Raw genomic sequence first — 18864 nt, 5'->3', positions numbered from 1 at the left:
TTGTCATAGCTCTAAACAATTTCTCTTTCCCTTGTTTCCCTAAATCAGACCAGACCCCTGTACTGCAGGATAAAGCTGAATGTGCCAGCGCTGGACAGGTTTTTAACAGTTTTCGGCTGAGCAGGGAGGCCCTGACAGTGCTGCTGGATCTTCTGAGAAGTGAACGGCAAAAGTGATGGGGTGCCACAATCCAGACCCTGGTGTTTCTTTTCTGTCTGGCCAGTGGTATCCAGAGTGTTTGACATGCCTCTTTCCACTGTCACCGCATTATCCTCCGAGTCGCTGAGGAGGTGCTGGCCATTCATCAAGAGATTCACCTCCTGAAGACCCCAGAACACATGGAGGCAGGGCTGGGCTCAAAACTGATGTTGTTTTTTCTGATGTTAAACCTAAGCTATGTTGTAAATAGTTGTAAAAAGTACTTTCAGTAATGTATAGAACAATTTGTTTTAATGTGTAAAAAAAAATATTTACAGGACAAAAAAAATAAACCTTTAGAAGAATGTTTTGTGAAAAAATTATAAGCTGCATTAAAAAAAATTAACAATGTACATAATTACTTCTCTTTTATTTACACATGTGAATATGCAAAACAAAAATACAAATTGTACAGAAAGTACTCAGGCTCATTTACAAATAAATTACACTACAAAAATGAATAATGTATACAACTTATTTCATTTTTAACTTACATCACAAAAATAAACTACAGAAATTAGGTTGTTTCATTGATAATGTGACATTTAAAAAAAGATGTAATGTACCCATTTTTTCCACTGCTTTCTCTTGCCTAATAGAAAATGGCTAATAAATGATGTATTTGTTAAGCATTCTCTCGAGAAGAGAAAACTATTAACTTGCTTACTTTGTATTTTTTTAAGTCTTTCCCCAGCAGACTCATTTTCTCCAGAATAGTACTAAAACAAGAGAAAATAGAAACACTTGTGAAAAATATAAAGATAGGTTTGCATTGCAATCTTAACATTAGAAAATATGACAGCAGCACATGCATACAAAATACTGAAGTGCTAAAGTTTGGTTAATTTAATTTAGCAGTACAAGTTAAATGTCTTGGTTAAGCATGTTTTGGGTTCACTAGTAGTCTGCTATGGTAATGTGTGAAGTTTCTGTCATTTTGTTTCAGCAGTAAGTGTTAAGTTCAGTGATACATTGCCTTTCAAGTGTACTAGTTGTTTTCTACAGTGTTAGTCAAATTTACTATAACCATATAAGTCAAATTTACTGTTACAGCATCTTCACTAGTAGCCTACTATGGTGTAAAGTTTACTTGTACAGTATCTGTCATTTCGTTTCAACAGTATGTGTTAAGTTTAGCAGTACATTATCTTTCAGGGGTACTAGTAGTTTTCTACAGTATTAGTCAAGTTTACTATAACCAATATAAGTCAAGTTTGCTGTTGCCGCATCTTCACTAGTAGCCTACTGTAGTGTAAAGTTTACTTGTACAGTATCTGTGGTTTTTTACCACCGTAGGTACAGGTACGGAAGAAAATTTTGTACGTTTTAAAGTTAATTTCTTCTATCTAATGCACTTTGAGAATTCAAAATTAAGAGCTCCAACCCATGTTCTTAAAACTTAATTAAGAAAAACGTCAGTGAATTTACTTGTACCTGAACTTTAAAAGGGACTCAACCCTCTTTTTAGATTTGATATAGTGTCTCAGTTTAAATTACATTCAGACTGATGTTTTAGGAAGCCAAACAAGTAGAATATACTACTACTACTACTACTACTACTAACAATAATCATACAATTTTTTTAATTATTTCTCCTATGACAGTAATAGCCATATATTGTAAAGCAATTGCACTGTAAAATAAATGAAAATGATTATTTCATAGGTAAAATTATTTAGTTTTACACTACAGTAGGGAAATTATAATACTTTTTTCCTAATTTCTACACTTGAAAGAGATATTTTGAATTTGTACTGCAGTACCCATTGCAACCACTAGCTGTCAATATTCCATACTGCACCTTTAAGCTTTTATTTTTACGGAAACTACAGTAGAGCTTTATCTTGACGGAAAACGCCTCGGTTACGTATGTAACCTTGATTCCCTGAATAGGGAACGAGATGCTGCGATGACGTCATCGCTATGGGAACACCTCCAGTGTGACGAATGTCTGAAGCCCTTATACCATCATGCCAATTTATTGGCCAATAGCGCTTAGCACCGCCCCAAGCATACGTCATGTATGCTCATATATGCGTGCTGCGCGCTATTCCATCAGATTTTACATTATGATGAAGGAAGTGCTATCGAAGGTACGGAACGGCCAGCATCGCAGCATCTCGTTCCCTATTCAGGGAACCAAGGTTACATACGTAACCGAGATGTTCCCTCTCATAGGTTCACTGAGACTATCTGACTGAGGTTATCTGACAGACTTAAACGGCTCAAATGGATGGCCTGCCAGGCCTTCCAACCGAAAAATAGGTCCCAAAAAGGAATCTGTGCTGGGCGGAAAGGCCTAAGCTGTCTCGTCCCTGCATGAAATGGGAAACCAGAGGGTGACATCCCGCTGAAACACCTCTATGGGTAATGCTCAGCAGATATGGCAGCCACATAAACCTGTGGCAGGTCCCTACAGGGTAATGGACTGGGTCCAGATTGTGTCCACTTAAGGGCATACAGCGTCTCGTGGAGGGAGCCCTAGAATTAAGAATAGTGTCGGTAATCTCTGCCAAGAGACCGGAACACATTACAACTCCTCTCAGGGGCCACACCCATTAGTTCCAAATATCCTGATGGGGATGTCCAAATCATGCCCCGAGCCTGAGTCAGCAGGTCGTGTCTGAGGGGAACCTCCCAAGGGGGCCGGCTAACAGACTGACCAATTCTGAGAACCACGTATGAGTGAGCCAAAACGGCACCACCAACAACAGATGTTCACTCCTTACACTGAACAGAATCGTTTGGGAGCAAACGGGTCGACTGGAAGGCATAAGACTGGTCCTGGGCCATTCTTGGGCTAGAGCGTCCACACCCAGAGGCGACGTAGGAGACAAGGAAATCAGAGCGGGCAATGCGCATGCTCTATTTTTTAGCAAACAAATCCACTTCCGCTCGGCCAAACCTCTGCCATATGAGACTCACCACCTGAGGGTGCAATCTCCATTCTCCAGCCTCCAAACTCTGTCTCAAGAGTAAGTCCACTCCTGAGTTCAGGTGACCCAGGACATGAACTGCTCTGATCGACAGGAACCTGGTCTGTGTCCAAAGAAGAACACGTCTTACCAACCTGCACAGGGGGCGAGAGTGTAATCCTCTCTGACAATCCATGTATGAGACCACAGCCGTATTGTCAGTCCTTGACCTAATGTGACAACCACTCAATTGGGTAAGAACCGTTTGAGTGCCAGAAACGCTGCTCCAAACAGTTTGTGTGATTGAGCTAATATCAGCCAATCGTTAAGGTAACTCAAAACTCAGACACCCCGTCACAACAGGGCCAAGACGCATCCATTCACCTTGCGTTTGAGGCCAGTTCAATGAAAGAAAACAGTATTGGCAAGCTCTATTCCAAAAGCAAACCTGAGGAACTTCCTGTGTCTCTTGACGATCTGGACGCAGAAGTACGGATCCTTAGATCGATGGTCACAAACCAATCTCGGGTTCAGATAGAGACAGGATGAACTTCTGCGTCAGCATCTTGAAATTGCTTACTCCAAGCACAAGGTTAGGTGACGCAAGTCCAATCAACCCATAGAAGCTGGATGGTGTAACCATCCCTCATGAGGCTCCGAGACACCTGAGTTCCGGGAAAAACCTCTGAAACAGGAACGGATACTAAAATCAGGCATGCCAGCACCAACCACAGAGTGGGGACTTGGATGTCAACATATACCCTGCGCCATGGCTTTAGGGCTATCCTCTCGATCTCCAAAGCTAAGGTGAGAAGAACGGTCAAAATCAGTCCAAAACGCAACAAGCGGCGGAACAACTGATAGAGAGGCAAACCATCAGTGCAGCGCAGCTGGTAGCGTTAGAGAGAGAGGGGAAAAACCGCCAGCTCACTGTTATAGCTTGCTATAAGAAATACAGTGAAACACACGAGCTCTTCCACTTATTTGTTTCAGCTCAATGCAGCAGAGGAGCTAAAAGAAATAGTAATTAGTCGGGCAAACTAATGCTTGGTAGCTCGAAGCGCCAAAATCATAGTGCACAACAAACATCTGCTGCAGGACTCCTCAGAGTCTATGTCTAAAAACAGTACACGAACAAGAGTTGGAAGCATAAGCGCCAAATCATATGAACGTGTCTGTATGGCGTTATTTTAATGACAAATGTCGAGAGCGCATTATACGCCATAAGTAATTAGTCGGGCAGACTAATGCTTGGTAGCTCGAAGCGCCAAAAACCATAGTGCACGACTTAACGTCCTAAAAATCAGTGCCTCTCATGTTGTTTAATAAACTTGAGAAACATTTGATCCAGGGAGGGAGTAGAGCAACGGGGATTTTACATCAGTAAGCTCGCCCCTTTATGACGAGTATTATGTGACAGATAGAAGGCTTAGCAGAAGAAGGCGAAGGAGCAGTCTACCCTTCCATCGCCGTCAGTCCGTGTCGATGTAAATTTAGTCTCACATCACACAACACCACATTCGACTAGGAGCAGGTACAATTCAGATATCTTAAAATATAATTGTGACTAGTCGAAACTGAATTAGAGATATCTCTAATTACCTTTGCGTATGTGTGACGCCCTATTGAAGATATCTATGACGTCATTACAGATATCGTAAATGGAGTTTTGACTAGTCATAAAGTATTTAGAGATATCGCTAATCCAATTTCTTACTAGTGCAATTATAATTGCAGATATCTCTAATTGTCATTGTGACTAGTCGAATTATAATTATGACTCGTCAAAATACAATTGTTCCTATCTTAAATTATATTTATGGATAGTCAAAACAAACTTTTAAATGCTAAAACGGCTTGCAATACTGGCAGACGACAGAACCGCGGCGACGTCACTGTTGGAAGCAATCATAGGCGGCGACTTGACGGCGGCGTATGTAAGAAATTTATTAAAAATGGTACGTGTACTAAGTATGGGGTGTACTATGTTCTCTCACTCTCTGTACACTCGAGCTCATCGCCGTCACCCCAAGCGACGAGCTCGTGCGGCGCCTCGGCAACCGCAGAACTGGAACAGCGGGAGTTGAACGAACATCTCTCCTTCCTCAGAAAGAGAGCAGCCCAGAGCGCAACTTACTCACAAACACAGATATCAAGGATACAACAATAGATAAAGGCCGCAAAGCGTTGTTTCCTCATGAGTCTGTGTAACATGCATCCATACATATCGGAAAACTCATTGTGTCCGCCTTAGAGGAGTAAACTGCTCTATATAAATAGATGGCTTAGAACACAAGAATCTCTTTCAGACGGGCAACAGATGATTCGCTTCCTGAAGGAATTAAAATCTGATGAAATAGCGCGCAGCACGCATATATGAGCATACGTGACGTATGCTTGGGGCGGTGCTAAGCGCTATTGGCCAATAAATTGGCGTGATGGTATAAGGGCTTCAGACATTCGGCACACCGGAGATGTTCTCATAGCGATGACATCATCGCAGCATTGAAGTGAACCTATGAGAGGGAACGGAGGGTGCATTTGACGTCGCTTTCGAAATACGTCAGCCTTCGTCGCGCCGCGGTGACGCAATCGGCCTTGGAATGCAGTCTTCGGAGGGCGCATTCTGAATTGGGACAGCTTACGCTGTGACTCAATCGCACTTCAAATGCACACTCCGGAGTCCACGCACTTCAGTTTGGGACAATCTTCGTCACGCCGCTGTGACGCAATCGCACTTCAAATGCGCACTCCGGAGTCCACGCACTTCAGTTTGGGACACAGCTTTCATGTGCACTTGCGGTCTTATGGATTTACAATGGCCGCCGCGTGCGCGTGTCCATTAAGACCAGAGACTGTAGTGTGACCCATTTGTCATTTTAGCGTTCAGAAGGGTGCTCGCGAGCGCCCCCTTTGCGGCCGTTATGCGCCCTCGATCCGCACTTTTGCCGAGCCCGCACTGGGGCGAACTCCGCAGCAGACTTCTACCCGACAGTCAAAGCGGCATTACGTCACGAAAGTGCGGACTCAGAGGAAGACCGCGAGGGTTTAGGGTGCCATTTGGGACAGGGCCTCTGATACAATAGGCTTGTTTGAGATGCGCCTCGCCTCGCCTAAAATGTAGGCGAGAGTAGGCGGCTGCAGTGAGGGGAGGAGTGAAATAAGCGCAGTCAAGACTGACAGTTCTGACCTCTCGAAGTGGAACAGATACCAACGAGATCAAAGACAGATATGGCGTTATTCACACTCGCGTGCTGTGCTGCTGATTAAATTCCATACGAAAAGGCGTATTTATCATCCATTTTTACTTTAATACAAACATGTATTTTAGATTTTTGTAGAAATATAACAACAATCACATATCTCACACAGAGATCGCACTGTTATACAGTGTTTGGGAACATTCATGCATAATTTAAATAAATAATCACATGAAATCAGATAAAAAAATATATATATTAGAAGAGAACGCAGCATCACAGTTGTCTGAACCAATGAGCATATGAAGGTAAAATGACGTCAAAAAGATTTGCATAAGCAGGGTAAGAGTAAAACGTGCCAAAAGTGTAAGCGCGGAAAAATGGAAATCAGAAGCATGCAGATCATATTTATTTTGCGTTAGCATGAAGCTGCAGTTTCACAATACATGAATTACACTTACGAGTAACAGTAAAATGCTGCAAATATTTTTTTTCTTGCGCTTGAAACACGATTTACACCTTTACAAAGCTCCTCTTGCGCATGCAAATTTAATTTACGCTTACAGTCTTATGTACACTTCCACAAATATTACCCTGCGTATGCAAATCTTTTTGACGTCATTCTACCTTCATATGAGCATTAAGCTGTGTCGTCGGTCAGTCGTTTTCCCATCATGTTTGTGATCAGCTCGACTGCACAATCCCACACAGCCGCCTCGCCGTCGCGAGAGTTTTTTGGGACACGTCAGCATGACATCAGAGCAAGTCGGACGTAACTTTCTCTAACCGGCATGCATCTCGCGGTGATCACCGGTGATCGGTTCTGCGCAGATTTTGCTCATCTCAAACAAGCCTATTCATTCAGAACGAACTCTCTGTTGTTTTGAATTGCCAAATTATTTATTATGGGACATTATTAATTGTATTGTTTCTACGATTTATCGAACACTGACTTTTGAGTTGAATACGAATGAAATGAGTAATGGAGTGTTTCATTTGTGATAGATCTCTAGTGTTTTTCGTCGTTGGGGGATTAGCTCAAATGGTAGAGCGCTCGCTTAGCATGCGAGAGGTAGCGGGATCGATGCCCGCATCCTCCAATCTTTTCATCTTTCTGCATAAGTGCTGGGAATGATATAACGTTACTATTATTGGTTACAATATAGATAAATATTCCACGAATAAGACAACCAGCTGGGTTGAAATACTATACAAATAGACTCGATTTAGATCAAATGCATCTCTGAAAAACATTTACCTTGAATTTTATGTATAATAATAATAATGTATACTAATAAATACTTTATTATAAAACCAATTGTATTATTTTGAAAAAGCACAAGTGTGCTTAATTTAAGCATGCACTGTTTTAGGTGCCCTTTGGTATGACGTATCTTAGTGTGAAACTTTTTAGTCATGTATTACAGCATATCAAATACAATAATGTGGAGTAGTAATACACTGACTTAGACACAGTAATAACCCAACAACAATCATAATTAGGCAAAATAAATTACAGTTTTATTTCAGAAGCAACACGTTGACCGGATGACTGAACTTTGCGCTGGAAGAGACGATGGATTGTAATCAAACTGTATCGTGAGTGTAGCAATGGGTTATGATTCAGATGGTGATGATGATGGGTGGCCTTCAGATATGGAGGTTAACCAAACTAAAAAGGCAAGGAAAAAAGCATGGTCTGAAGCGAGTAGTGGAGGAGAGAGTACTCCAAGACAAACTATCAAAAAGATCAGAGCTAAACCTAGTGGAAGCAGTATTTGATTATGACAAACAGGAAGAGTGGAAAGTCATAATTACGCTTAGTAATGATAAAGGTCACTTTCATCCAGTTCAGGTAACTAAAGCAATTGAGAAGGAAATAGGGAAAATAAAATATGCTAAATTACTGAATAACAGAAGAATTCTAATTTCAGCAGTAAATAAAAAGCAGCAGGAGATGATTCTGAAAAGTAGCCTTGGTGGTGGAAAGATTAAAGTGCATGTACCAGGAATGGCAGCAAAGTTAAGAGGAGTGATTTCAAATGTGCCTCTGGAAATGTCCATGGAAGATGTGAAGAATGAGATACAAGGTGGGAATCTAACAGAAGCCAAAAGATTCCAAATTAATGAAGGTGGTGTTAAATCAGATAGCCTGTCTATACTGCTTGTTTTTGAAAAGATACCTACTGAAGTCCAAATGGGTTGGATACAAAGTGAGGGAATACATTCCACAACCGTTGAGCTGCTTCAAATGTCAGAGAATGGGACATACAGCACAACAGTGTAAATGGAGACAAAGGTGCGAAATGTGGAGGAGAACATGACTATGGCAAATGTAAAAAGGATGCTAAGCTAAAATGCTGCAATTGTGGAGGTGAGCATAGTGCTGCATATGCTGGATGTGTGGTTCAGAAACAAGCTAAAGAAGTACAAAGATACAAGGTTATGAATAAGGTGACATATGCAGAGGCATTAAAGGGTATTGGTATTTATGAAAACAAACAAAATAAACCAATAGAATATCAGGAAAATTTGAATGACAATGCAAGGTATGCAGTACCACAGAGTTCAGACATAAGGAAATATCAGCCAGGAAGGCCAGCACCTCCACAGCAGCCATGCAATCATAAGTGTAAAGTTGAGGAGAACACCTTGATTGTGGAAAAGAAAAGTTTTATAGCTTTTTTTTTTTTAATAGCGACAAGAAAGAAAAAGCGATAGAATCAAGACAGTGGTGGAAGCTGCAGAGGAGTTTCTGGGCATTAAAGATGTAAAAGCTGAAGATATACATAGAATGTTGAGTGCTAATAATGATGGAGGATCTCAGAGTGTTAATTAATCGTGTAATGGTATTCCACCTCTTGCAATGGAATGCTAGAAGCTTGATTGCAAATGGACAAGAATTTAAAAAGTTTGTAGCAGAATCTGAAGTCAAACCTGATATTGTTTGCATTCAAGAAACTTGGTTTGGACCTCACCTTGATTTAATTATACCTGGATATGAGTCTGTCAGGTTTGATAGAGGTGGAAATCAAGGTGGAGGCTGTGCAACATTTGTAAGGGATGGGATATCATTTAAAAGAATAGCAACTTCAATAGAAATACAATGTGTGATTATTGAATCAGATGGGAACTTGGTAGTAATCAACTTTTATAACCCATGTAAATTATTAAGCCTAGACGTTTTAGAGGACATAGTTAGGAGTCAAGGAAAAAGGAAAGAAATATGGTGCGGAGACTTCAATGCACACAATAGTCTTTGGGGAAGTAAGCACACTGATAATAATGGGGAAGTAGTGGAAGAATTGATGGATGTTAGGCAGCTAGTTTGTCTAAATAATGGAAATGGTACAAGAATTGACATACGTTCTAACACATTGTCTTGTATTGATCTTACTTTAGTTTCTAACAATCTGGCAAATTCTTGTGAGTGGAATACTGAAGACAGTACAGTGCGACCACTTTCCAATATTATGCTCTATAAATGCTGAAATAGATATCCAAGAAAGGCGCCTAGGCATAAGAAGTGCTATTTTACAAAAGCTGACTGGCAAAAATTTTAAGAAATATGTTGTGAATCAGCAGATTTAATTTTAATGGAGGGTGATATTGAGGAATGTGCATCTGAAGTTTCACAATTAATATGAAATGCAGCTTTGAATAGCATACCACTCAAGATAGTTGGAGGGAAAAGGAAAACGGTATTATAAAAGAACGAAATCATCCTCTGAGGATATTAAGAAATAACTTGAACCAGGAAAATCTTATTAATTATCAGAGGAAAAAGGCTCAAGCTCGACGAGAAATTAAGAATAGTAAACTAAATGCATGGAGTAGTTACTGTTCAACTATTGGGAGAGAAGTTCAAATAGGAGAGATATGGTCAATGCTGGGGAATAAAGTGTACGTAAAAATACCTGTATTAGAGGATGAAGGAATAATGGCAATAACAGATAAGGAAAAGGCAAATATATTAGGAAAGAAGTTTGCCAGTGTGCATAGTGGTGACCATCTAGATGATGTTCACAGACAAAATAAAGAAAAGATTTTAAATGAAAATAGGGATATGTTTTTAAAAGAAGACAATGTGGAAAGTACCATGGATGAAGAAATGAATATGAATGAATTAGTGATGGTATTAAATGGTATCAGAAATACTGCTACAGGAGAAGATCAATTGAGCTATGTCACGTTTCAGAAATTACCATAAAAAATATTAGAGATAATATTGTATCTATTTAATAAGATTAGGGAAGAAGGTAAAATGCCAAAAAGCTTGAAGAGTGCATTAATACTGCTTTTTAAAAAATCTGGAAAGGATCCTAACAATGCTGGCAACTACAGACCCATCGCCCTAACATGCCACCTATGCAAGTGGATGGAGAAGATCTTAGTCAGAAGACTTATTTCCTTGAATTCAGAGGTTTATTTGCACCATACCAAAGTGGTTTCAGAAAAGGATGTTCTACAATGGATGCTGTTGTGAAAGTAAGTAATGAGATAGACAAAACATTTAAAATGAAACAATTAATGAATACTGCATTCTTTGATATTGAAAAGGCTTACGACTCTATGTGGAGGGAATGGTTATTAATTAAACTAAATAAGATTGGAATAGGTTCTATAATTGGGTTTTAGATTTTTTATCGGAAAGAAGATTTAGAGTTAAAGTGGGATCAGAAGTGTCTGAGGAATTTGAAATTGTTAATGGAATTCCACAAGGAAGCGTTATAAGTCCAGTGTTATTTAATGTAATGATTAATGATATTTTTATGAATTTGGATAGAAGAGTTGGTTCAGCTTTGTATGCAGATGATGGGGCCATTTGGGTAAGAGGACGAGATCCCATAGGTGTGATAAGTAAAATCAAGGAAGCAATAGGAAAAGTAGAACAATGGTCATATAATTGGGGCTTTAAGCTTTCTCCAAGTAAATCTAGTCATATGTTATTTACCATGAAGAAAGGGATAGACAAACAGAACTTGAAGTTATATGGTAACAATATGGAAACAGCAGACTGTTTTAAATATTTGGGTATGTGGTTAGATCAAAAGGGTACATGGAAAGTACATACGGAAAAGGTGGAATCAAAATGTAAGAAAGTTATAAACTTAATGAGAGCATTAGTTGGGAAAGACTGGGGAGCAGATAAACAATCACTGATGTATATTTATAGGGCTCTAATGAGGTCAACAATAGATTACGGATGCTTTGTGTATGGAGCAGCAGCGAAAACACATTTAATGAAAATGGATAGAGTTATTAATAAAGCTTTGAGGATTTGTTCTGGTGCAATGAGATCAACATCAACTAAGGCAATCCAGGTAGAGTTAGGAGAAGTGCCTTCAGACCTGAAAAGAGATAAACTTATGCTTACATACTGGTGTCGCTTACGTGGATGTGGTAATGAAAACCCTACCAATAGTGTTATTAAAGAATGTTGGGAATACAACTCTTTTCAAGGTAATGGCTTTGGATGGGTAACAAAGGCTAAATCAGAGGAATATAGATTAGACAGTATCTGTTTTAACACTCCTACTCCTATGAGTAATATCCCTATTTGGTTGTTTCCAAAAACTGAGGTAGATTTAAATATAATGGAACTAAAGGATAAATGGGAAGAGAGTGAGAAAGGACACATGGCAAGTCAATACATAAAAAGCAAATTTTACAGTTATTTAGATATTTATACAGATGGATCCAAAGATGAAGAAAATAGGGTAGGCATAGGAATATACATACCAACATTGAATGTAAGTATTGGGAAAAGATTACCTGATCAGTTGTCAGTTTATACGGCAGAGATGATGGCGATTATTGTAGGGTTGCAGTGGGTGGAGGAAGTAAAAGGGGTATATTATAGGATTTAGATAGTAGTGCTATAATATTTATTTTTTTATAATTTTTTTTATTATAATTTCTTTTTTTGATAATTTAAAGCGCATTAATTGAGATATAATCCATGCTGCATGCTCCGATACAGTAGGTGGCGGTATGCACCTGATAAAGCATGGTTGCAAGCCGCCATAAAACTAACAAGAAGAAGAAAAAGAAGAAGCAGCACGTTGGTTCCGAATGAGGAAGTGGGCGTGGAAACCCGACGGAAGTTATCATGTTCTGCTCTGAATGATAAGCAGAAAAACGTTCAAACGTGACCACGCCGAGCAGAGAAAATACCAATTATATCAAGGTATCATTTGTGTTATTCGTTTTCTAAAAATTATTATTCATAATGCACAGTTTAATAGTTTTACAGGCTCAGTTCCTGTTTGCGTCAAACTAAGCAGTATTTGTTGTGAAGCTACCGGCCTTCAGAGGCCTGCTTGCGCTCTTTGTTTCAGAATGCGCTTTCATAAGAGACTCAGTAGATGCTGGTTTTGATCCATAGTAAGCATTAGTGGTCAGTCAGTTTAATAATGTTATATATTTAAAGCGTTTTCTGCGCCAGCTATCAGTAAAGCTTGAAGTGGACACCACTAATATAAAGACTATAAATAGTCCGTGTGCTTGCAGTCACTGTTGCTTCTCAGTCACAGACTTTTGTTGTTTTGTTCTCAGTATTTGTTTTCTTCATCAGTATTTGTTTTCTTCATCAGTAGTGCATTAGCGGTGTATGAAACATTTTTTCTAATCTGTTTTTCTCTAGCTTGAAAGCAGATTCATTGTGTTATCATGGCTGATGATGAAGGATGTGTCGTCCGTGTTCGGGGTTTGCCTTGGTCGTGCTCTGTAGAAGAAGTGTCTCGGTTTTTTTCAGGTAACAATGTGGAGTCTACATACCGATCCTCAATACTCTTGAGTATTTTTAGCTTTAAAGTTAACAAAAAGTTGAAATTTCTCTTTTCAGGCAGCAAAATTGGCAACAATGGAACAGCCATCCACTTTACATACACACGAGAAGGCAGACCAAGTGGAGAAGCATTTGTGGAGTTGGAGTCAGAGGAAGACCTGAAAACTGCAGTCAAAAAAGACAGAGAAACAATGGGGCATAGATATGTGGAAGGTATAAAGATTTTATGTACGCTACCGTTTTGAAATTTGGGGTCAAGAAGTTCATGCTTTTGTTCAGCTTGGACACATTATATTCATGAAAAGAAATCAAATGTTCTTCTGAACTTTTTATTTATAAGAGAATCCTGGAAAAAACATAACATAATATGCATATAACTGTTTTCAACTATGACAAGAAAAAATGTTTCTTGAGCATCAAAACAGCACATTAGAATGATTTCTGAAGGAAACTGAAGACTGGCGTATTGGCTGCTAAAATAAATTACACTTTTTTAAAAATGTATTCAAATAAAAATAAAAAAATTACTTGAAACTGTAATAATATTTCACAACACTACACTTTTATCAAGTAAATGCAGCCTTGTTATGTATAAAAAGGCTTCTTAAAAAGCATAAATCGCAGCACTACCCCACAGTTTGAATTGTCTTCTTTCTGTTCTTATTCTCAGTATTCAAATCAAACAATGTGGAAATGGACTGGGTTATGAAGCACACAGGCCCAAACTGTCCAGAGACTGAGGGAGACGGACTGGTCAGATTGCGCGGCCTTCCTTTTGGATGTAGCAAGGAAGAAATTGTGCAGTTTTTCTCAGGTATTTTCAACTTTACCTGTAGCCCTTCATATAGTCATCAGGAGAAATAATGGCCAAGCGTACTCATTGAGGTGAATTTGACCATTCCCATGGTTGCTAGAATAATTTGACACATTAATTCATCAGTTAATCCAGCACTGTTGCTCTAAGCTATTCTGCTACATTAGGAATATTACTTTGTTAGCCACCAACTTTTGGGATGGCCACTTTTTCATCAACTCTAAGCCAAGTTAGTGGAATGCTTGCCCACTTGTAGGTCATTTTCCCAAGTGGTGGAACTCTCCAAGTAGGCTTCATTGCAACATGCTTTTTTTGTTTTGTTTTCATTTCTTATTTGCATTCAAGAAAAGAACAAAACAAACTTTGTAAATGGGAATGTGATTTATTTAATATGTCCCCGTTGGGGTTATCTGTCCTTGGGTTGAAGGGTTGGAAATCGTGCCAAATGGGATAACATTGCCGGTGGACTTCCAGGGGAGGAGTACGGGGGAGGCCTTCGTGCAGTTTGCTTCACAGGAAATAGCTGAAAAGGCTCTAAAGAAACACAAGGAAAGAATAGGGCACAGGTGGGGATGGATGGTTGGATGGTTAAGCTGTTTTTCATTTGGTAAACACCTACTACAGTAAACATTCAAAGTGGTATGCAACATGAGCTTACACATCGACACGCACACGTCTTTACCAGAGGGCTCCCAGTGCCTTGATGGACTCCTACTGTTTTCCTATGTGTTTTTATTTGTCATGAAAATGTCTGGATTCAAAAAGGCTGAATGCATATTTAGTGCATAGTAGAGGTTGACCGATTGATCGGCCGGACGATTTTTGGCATTTTTTTTAATTAATCGGCATCGGCCGATTGTGCTGCAAATTAGGCCCATTTATAGGCAGGCGCATCTGCGGGCAGCTAAGCGTTGTTGCGGCATGCCGGAGAATCTCTCTGGCTGTGTGAGAGACGGAGCAACTTGCACTCTGCAGCCGCTTCTTGTTCACACACAGCTTCAGCTAATGATGTCAGGGCAAAACAGAACATTTTGAAAGCGTAATTACGTTTTACCCTACTAGAATTGATGCCGAAAAGTTATCATATTCATAAGTGCAACAAGTCATTTGCATGTGAAAGTAGAAACACATGCAATTCAGACGAAACTTCTGGGCCGATTAAGAAAATCGGCCCAAAAATCGGCATCATATATCGGCCATCGGCTGCCCTGATTTCTAAATATCGGCATCGGCCAGTGAAAAACCCATATCGGTCGACCTCTAGTGCGTAGCAATGGTGCACTTGGGCATCATGGGATTTCTAATTCTTAAGCATGCAAACAAGTGCCTTCCAGCAGCCAGTTTGAATACCACTTTAGACTGGATTGTGTAACGGGTCGATATTTACTGTCATGTTGAAGTAAACGTTAGAGTTTAATGCATGGATGGCACAGCAAACGGATACAGCAAAGATATTATTAAAAGAATAGTTCACCCAAAAATGAATGTTTAGTGAAAGTTTATTCGCCTTCAGGGTGTAGAAGATGTAGATGGGTTTGTTTCTTGATCAGAACAGATTTGGAGAAAGTTAGCATTCACCAGTGGAACCCTATGCAGTGAATGGGTGCCGTCAGAATGAGAGTCCAAACAGCAGATAAAAACATCACAATCCACACAAGTCCAGTCCATCAACTAACGTCTATTGAAGTACAAAGCTGTCTGTTTGTAATAAATCCATCATTAAGGTGTTTTTAACCTCAAACCATTCCTCTATCTATAATATTGCTTTCTCCAGTAAAAAAGTTGTCTCAATCAGGAGAGAAATATGCACAGATCAAGCAACGAAAACGGTTTTAATGTAAGAGGACAACGAGGGTTGAATAATTTTTTACTGGAGGAAGTGTTATGGATTGTGGACTCACATTTTGGCCAGAATTGTCCATTTAAAGTTAAAATGTCTAATGATGGATCCATTGGTAAGCAAAATTTGTTTAAATGAAGAAATAAACTCCTCTACAAATTGGAATGCCTGAGGGTGAGTGTATTTTCATTTTTGGGTAAACTATTAAAGGTATACTTTTTTTTTTATTTTTTTTTTTAAACGTGCCAGATGTTCTTTAGATTGGAGATGTATACAATAAGATGAAGTCAAGAATGTGCTAATATCAAACTCTCAAATGCATGTATATTGTACATGTAGCACAGGGGAATGTTCACAGTATCGTACGTTTTTTTTTTTTCTTTTTCTTCTTCTTCTTTGGTGTCTGTTTTACTACTGAACAGGAGTGTTTTGAGTCCTTGAATTGCACCTTAATTCTCATCTGTATGGTTGTAGGTATATTGAGATCTTTAAGAGCAACCGAGCTGAAGTGCGGACACATTATGAACCCCCGCGTAAAGGCATGAGCATGCAGAGACCTGGGCCTTATGACCGACCCAGCGGAGGAGGCCGGGGCTACAACGGCACGAGTCGTGGGGGATCCTTCGATCGGATGCGACGTGGAGGATACGGTGGAGGTGAGACCAGCTTCTTTTCCCAATGTGCCACATTTTTGTGCTTTAGCCATCCTGCATGTGCTTTTTTGTCTATACAGGTGCATTCCACGACATTCTAATTTATTGAGATGCACCTGTATATATATTTTACTTGTGTATTTATTTTTTAAATAGGAGTGTCAGAGGGACGTTATGGTGATGGTGGTAATTTTCAGAGTACCACAGGTCATTGTGTTCATATGAGGGGACTGCCTTACCGGGCAACAGAACCCGATATCTACAATGTGAGTTGGGGGTGTTTGATGTACATGATTTTTATATGAAAGTTATGGTTATTTTGAAATGCATTACATTTGGATATCAAAAAATGTTTAAATTAAGTTAAACCTTTTCTGTGCAGTTTTTCTCTCCTCTGAACCCGGTGCGTGTGCATATTGAGATTGGTCCAGATGGGCGAGTAACCGGTGAGGCTGATGTGGAATTTGCGACACATGAAGATGCCGTGGCTGCAATGTCAAAGGACAAAGCAAACATGCGTAAGTTAGGTGTAACCTGACTAGAAGGAATTGCTTTTGTTATTGACATTAAATATGAGAATTTTACCAATTTTAAACCACTTTTTTCTTTTCAGAACACCGTTATGTTGAGTTGTTCTTAAACTCAACAGCAGGGGGCAGTAATGGGGGCTACGGAGGGCAGATGATGGGGGGAATGGGTAAGTATAAATAATGTGACTATATAAAGATGTTATATTAATGTCACAAAAATCAGGGCTTCTACAGTCTTAATGTCTTAATTTGGTGCTTTTATAAATGAAAGTAGTTTTTGTTTTGTTTTCCAATACAAATAGCTAACATGCTTAAATCAACATATCTTCAATTTGCATAAAGTAAATGTATGAAGTATTGTTTTCTGTGAAATTGAACAAAATTAAATTTTGAAAATTGAAATGAAAATGAACATTTTTTTGAACTGTGAAATTTTTAGTTTAAAGGGGTGATATGATGCTTTTTTAAAGATCATTATTTTGTGTATTTGGTGTAACAGAATATGTTGACATGCTTTAATGTTCTTTTTATTTTTTATTTTTTTATTTTTCTCTTAGGAAACCAGTCGTCTTATGGACATGGAGGGCAGCAGATGGGTGGAGGTTACACTGGAGGATACAGCAACCAGTCCAGCATGGGAGGCTACAGTGACTACAGTGCGTTTTAACTTTGCACAATTTTTATTGTATATTTTCTAATTTTTCTTACTTTCCTGGTTCTCACACATTTATTTCTGTACGTCTACAGATAGCCAGGGTGGAATGAACAACAGTTATTATGGCGGCAGCCGCGGATCAGTCGGCATGAATGGCATGGGAGGGGGCTGGGATATGTAGATGCTCCTGAAGGAATTTATTTGAGTGTTGGGTCGTCTCGATTTTGCTGAGGCCTTCTGGTTTTTGTTCTTTGTGACGATGACTATGGGAAGAATCAGATTCACTCCTTGCCCACCTGTACTCTGAACCTCAGCGTTGGAATCAGTATTATATTTCCTGCAATTCCTGAGGTGAAGGGTCAGCCGTTGAGCTCAAGTCATGGTGATTGTCCTCTACCCCACTAGTCATGCTTGTAAATATCCTCCAGATATATCGTTCAGAGACTGTAGAACACTGGCCTCGCATGGCACGAGGTGCTGCATCTCCACTTTTTCTAATGCGGAAAGAACTTTTGTTGAAACTGATTTTTAAAAATAAACTGGAAAATGTTTTTGTTTTCTTGTCTGGCTGCTTCACAAGATGCATATTTTAATTTTCATTATTGTAGATGTTGCAGTCCCCTCTGTTGGTTTGTCTTTGATTTCTCATGGTTAATAAACATTCACAAATGTATTGTCTGTGCTTTATGCACGTTTTGTCTTTTTTTGTGTAAGCGTAATCACTGCATATTGTGATATTATATTTTTGAGCACAAGGTGGTGCCAGTGATCCAACTGCGGATAATCACGTTTATTAATCTGAAATGCATGCAAATGCAAATACTTAAAGTAATCAATGACAGATTTAACTTTGTGTATAAACGTTTCTTTTAAGGTCTTTAATATTCTTTCTTTTTTTTTCCCCATAGGCATACAAAAGTTAGACAAAATACTATAATTATAACATTTTGAGAGCATCTTGACCAAATCTTTTACAGATGCTATATATTGGTTCACTGCTGAAAAATTCACCAAACTTGTGGATAATCACTAAACCAGCTATGAGTTGGTCATACCAGTTTCAAGTTTAATCTGTTTTTGGAACAGTAGTTGGTCAGCCAGTTTAGACCTAGAAACTAGTTACCATCTTAAAATGGCCCCTTAAATTATTGTCGTGTCAAATTATCAATCAGTCTGGACCAAATCGAGGGGTGAGAACCAGAAGGGCGTAAGTGACTTTTCACCAACGTTACAGGAGGGCCAAAAAAACCAACAGGCTTAGTATGTTCA

General features: G+C 39.2%; 1 protein-coding gene and 1 non-coding gene across 2 annotated transcripts; both read left to right on the top strand.

Annotated features, from left to right (window-relative positions):
- The first annotated feature begins 7340 nt into the window (after positions 1-7340).
- Positions 7341-7413, top strand: trnaa-agc (transfer RNA alanine (anticodon AGC)). Its single transcript has one exon. It is a non-coding gene; the product is annotated as a tRNA-Ala (tRNA).
- Positions 7414-12406: 4993 nt separating this feature from the next.
- LOC107693653 (heterogeneous nuclear ribonucleoprotein H-like) lies at positions 12407-18262 on the top strand. Its single transcript, XM_016493114.1, has 11 exons — positions 12407-12503; positions 12960-13070; positions 13161-13316; positions 13774-13917; positions 14345-14483; positions 16232-16413; positions 16567-16676; positions 16793-16928; positions 17024-17107; positions 17498-17596; positions 17688-18262. The coding sequence occupies exons 2-11, from the start codon at positions 12986-12988 to the stop codon at positions 17774-17776; spliced, it is 1224 nt and encodes a 407-aa protein (XP_016348600.1). The 5' UTR covers positions 12407-12503; positions 12960-12985; the 3' UTR covers positions 17777-18262.
- The last annotated feature ends 602 nt before the right edge of the window (positions 18263-18864 follow it).

Source organism: Sinocyclocheilus anshuiensis, unplaced genomic scaffold (assembly GCF_001515605.1).
Source record: "Sinocyclocheilus anshuiensis isolate Anshui unplaced genomic scaffold, SAMN03320099.WGS_v1.1 scaffold817, whole genome shotgun sequence".
Classification (NCBI taxonomy): Eukaryota; Metazoa; Chordata; class Actinopteri; order Cypriniformes; family Cyprinidae; genus Sinocyclocheilus; species Sinocyclocheilus anshuiensis.
The sequence above is the reverse complement of the archived record's forward strand: the minus strand, read 5'-3'. Positions and strand labels throughout refer to the sequence as shown.

What these genes read in the sequence shown, in the direction of transcription:
- LOC107693653 (XM_016493114.1), top strand. Translation starts at nt 12,986, where the DNA reads ATGGCTGATGATGAAGGATGTGTCGTCCGTGTTCGGGGTTTGCCTTGG. An exon ending in AGTGTCTCGGTTTTTTTCAG is followed by an intron (nt 13,071 to 13,160) that starts GTAACAATGTGG and finishes TTCTCTTTTCAG; the next exon opens with GCAGCAAAATTGGCAACAAT. An exon ending in ACGTGGAGGATACGGTGGAG is followed by an intron (nt 16,414 to 16,566) that starts GTGAGACCAGCT and finishes TTTTTTAAATAG; the next exon opens with GAGTGTCAGAGGGACGTTAT.